Raw genomic sequence first — 3,666 nt, forward strand, 5'->3', positions numbered from 1 at the left:
AAAAAAAAAAAAAAAAAGTAAAAGGGTAAAAAAGTGATGTTGTTGTTGTTGTGGTACTCGATACCGTTGTTGCTCGTCGGTGATGTGGCGCTGTGTTGGCTTCGTTGTTGCCACCTTTGCCAACACCTGCACGTTTCTGATTTGCTCATGGCTTTCTCCCGACACCCTTGACTGTGCCTGCAGAACTCGTCCAACTCCTACGCCATCAAGAAGAAGGACGAGCTCGAGCGTGTTGCCAAGGGTAACAGGTAAAGGGACTGTTGTGCCACAAGCAGAACCGGCAGGCATTGTGTCTCTGTGCGGATACTCCTCGCTCCCCGTGCCCTGCTGCGTTTCCCGTTGTTGTTCAGTTCCATACACATTGAAATAACAGCCGTTGGGGTTAACGCCAGCAGGAATCCTTTGAAATCCGTGTGCGTGCCATGTCGTGTGTGTGTGTGTGTTGGGGGGGGGGGTTGGTTGGTTGGTGGAGAAGCAGCAAAGGGCGAGGTGCAGTTGTTGTGGGGGTGGGGTGTGTATGTTTGGGAGATGCAAAGGCTACGGAGTTTATCTGGTGACGAAAGGGGAGCAGTTTATTTGGTGCACACCAACACAAAGCGTTGCAGACACAGACACAAGCACAAGCATGGGGCGAGAGAGATGCTGCTACTCCTTTGGGAATGCCTTGTTAAGCGCGGTGAACAAGTGTGTAACACGGTGCTTTGTGGCAGCCACAATCGCCTCCATCTGGTCAGCAGGCAAAAGGGGGGAACCACGTGTGCGTGGACGTGTGAGAAAGAGGGTTGGGACAAGGTGAACTAACTGTACGAGTCACGCGCCAGGCAAAGGCTCACATTGACAGCGTGTGAAGACACATCACCAGGGCGTGTGTTTAAGTTGTTGTGTGCACCTGCTCTGGGTCGACAGCGAGCCCTTCCGAGCTGTTGATGCCGCAAATCTCGCCGTGTGTGTTCATGGCCACTGCACACGACATTGGTGGTAGTGATAGGGACGGTGGTTAGGGGGGGAGGGTTGGTGATTAGGGGCGGAGGAATGGAAAGCGAGAACTGTGGTGCGAGAGCTGTGGTGCGACGGAAAAGGAAGGCAGGTTGCAAGAAATAGGGAGCAGGATAGAGAGACAGAAGAAGAGAAAAATGGGCAACAGTGGTGGAGCGAGAGAGAAAGGTGTCACATGCGACGAGAGGTAAGAACACAATGGTCTGAAAAATAAGAGTCAAAGGAGGCCCTTATTGTTCTCCTTCACCACTTGACAGTGGGTTCATCGCATGGGGAATAGTGTATCCCATCGTACTTGTGAAGCAGAGGCACAGTAAAACAGAATAGTCTTACGCCCCCCCACAATGGGTGATGGGAAGAAAAAAATAACTCTGTACTTGTGTATCTGTGTGTGTGTGCGTGCGCGTGCGTGCGTGTGTGTGTGTGTGTGTGTGTGTGTGTGTGTGTGTGTGTGTGTGTGTGTGTGTGTGTGTGTGTGTGTGTGTGTGTGTGGTATTGTGCTGCCCACCTGATATTGAGCCGTCTGCGACCTTCAGCTCAATCTTGGTGGGATCAACCAAGGCGAGATCGCTGTCATACGCGTACGTGTTTGGAGAAGGGGGGGGGGAAGAGAACGGCATGGAATGAGCACACAGGGGCCATCATCGTGGGCATCGCAGTGACGAACACAAACACAGACACAGACACAGACACAGCGACACACACACACACACACACACACACACACACACACACACACACACAAACAGTCGCACAGACACAGACACACACAAACAAGTCGCACAAACACACAGACACACACAGACAAGACCACGTGTGCGCTGATGTGTACCCGTTGTCGAAGAGGGCGGTGGTGACGTTGAGGGGCCGGTGGTTGATGGCGAGGGAAACAGGCTCGTGCTCATCAAAGGGGTGCTGGGTTGTAGTGGACCAGCAGCAGTGGAGATGGCACAGCAGACAGGTGAGAAGTGGTGGTGGAATACCAGGGTGGGCATCCGCAAGACCGTGACAGACGATGGAGGATGATAGAACGAGCGCACATTTGAAACGTAGACGCACAGACGCACACACACACACACACACACACACACACACACACACACACACACACACACACACACACACACACACACATTCAGGTACACGCACCACCACGACGTCTTGTCCAGCGATGGAGACGTAAGGGCGTCGAAAGTGCATGAGGCCAGCCAGCGCAGCAAGCGCGCACGCATCCTCCATGTTGCCGTCATCGTTCGTCACCGTCACATTCACGCTCACAGCCCACACCTGAAGCAAATCGAGGAGCAGGAAAGCGTAGTTATGCAATGGGCAAGGGGGGGGGGGAAGCAGTCTCGTCTGTGGCACGTTGTTTGCCAGACAGATTGGAGGATTGAAGGGGAGACGTAGACGCAGATAGACAGACATATAGACACACACAGACACACACAGACACACACAGACACACACAGACACACACACACACACACACGCACACACACAGTCAGACACATAGACACAGACACAAGCAAGCATGCACACACACACACACCTTTTCGCCGGCAACAATGCAGAGACTCTCGTCGTCCAGCGCGCGCGCTTCGCGGAAGATGTGTTCGAGGAGTCGTGTGAGGTAAATGCTGGCCGCGGAGGGTCGCCCGCCCGCGTCATAGTCGGGGGATGCCATGGGCGAGAGGGTGACGCCATAGCGCACAAAGCCTTTGGTTGGCCTGTCCTCGTGCGGTCGCACAATGCTGCACGACACGCGGCAGATTGCCCTTTGATACCAACACAAAAGTGTGCGTGTGCGTGTGCGTGTGTGTGTGTGTGTGTGTGTGTGTGTGTGTGTGTGTGTGTGTGTGTGTGTGTGTGTGTGTGTGTGTGTGTGTGTGTGTGTGTGTGTGTGTGGAAGGGCAGTCAGCGGTGATGGTGTTAGTGCGCAAACCCGTCCTTGCATCACCCTCTGTGCCTCCCCTCGTGCCACCCAGACAGCCTCGATCCAAAGCGAGCGAGCGCGCATACACATGTGTCAGTTGACCCACTGTGTGTTGCCGATGGATGCGGTGGCTTGTCCGTACTGTTGCCTGCCCAGTGTCACGAGCACGCGTCGCATCTCGCTCTTCCCTCTCCCATCCAACCGCACAAGCTCGCCATCCTCCTTTATGCGTGTGTGTGTGTGTGTATGAGGGCATCATCACGTGAGCGAGCGGCAAGACGAGCGTGCATGTGTATATGTGTGTGTGTCACGCAGCTGCGCATGCAGACCGTTTGTCACGTGCGTGTGTGTATGTCATACTTACCCCGCCTTCCTTCATCACATTGTGGATGAACTCGCGCTCGCACGTGGTCAGCAGCCGTTCCCTCATCTTGGCCCTGTGTGTGTGTGTGTGGAGAAAGAGAATGCGGGCACAGTTTTGCTGCTGTTGATGTGTGTTGTTGGTGTTTTGGAGGAAGGACAACAAGCCCATCTCACAGGCAGTCACCTCAGCATCGCAGCAGTCACATCGCAGCAATCGCAGCACAGCAATCACAGCAGTCACTTGACTTCGAAGGCAAGACTGGACGAGATGGGGGTGGACCTAGTGTGGCAGATTGTGGCGCTGGGATGTTGCTTCCTATGCATCATGGCTGCCTTCCAAACATCCTCCTTCTTCCAGGTCTGTGTGTGTGTGT

General features: G+C 54.2%; 2 protein-coding genes across 2 annotated transcripts in view; one reads left to right on the forward strand and one right to left on the reverse strand.

Annotated features, from left to right (window-relative positions):
• Nucleotides 1-414, forward strand: part of PTSG_05815 (ribosomal protein S5) — a 2,380-nt gene extending 1,966 nt beyond the window's left edge. Inside the window, exon 5 of the mRNA XM_004992651.1 lies at nt 184-414. Coding sequence (XP_004992708.1) covers nt 184-252 — 69 coding nt within the window. The 3' untranslated portion in view covers nt 253-414. The remainder of the gene's footprint in view (nt 1-183) is intronic.
• Nucleotides 415-567: 153 nt separating this feature from the next.
• PTSG_05816 (uncharacterized protein) lies at nt 568-3,402 on the reverse strand. The gene is made up of 8 exons (XM_004992652.1): nt 3,294-3,402; nt 3,036-3,151; nt 2,546-2,771; nt 2,146-2,283; nt 1,829-1,911; nt 1,505-1,566; nt 890-960; nt 568-726 (listed from the first exon to the last, which is right to left on the reverse strand). The coding sequence occupies exons 1-8, from the start codon at nt 3,357-3,359 to the stop codon at nt 646-648; spliced, it is 843 nt and encodes a 280-aa protein (XP_004992709.1). The 5' UTR covers nt 3,360-3,402; the 3' UTR covers nt 568-645.
• Between the last annotated feature and the right edge of the window lie 264 nt (nt 3,403-3,666).

The sequence above is a fragment of the Salpingoeca rosetta genome (genome assembly GCF_000188695.1).
Source record: "Salpingoeca rosetta unplaced genomic scaffold supercont1.15, whole genome shotgun sequence".
Taxonomy (NCBI): domain Eukaryota; class Choanoflagellata; order Craspedida; family Salpingoecidae; genus Salpingoeca; species Salpingoeca rosetta.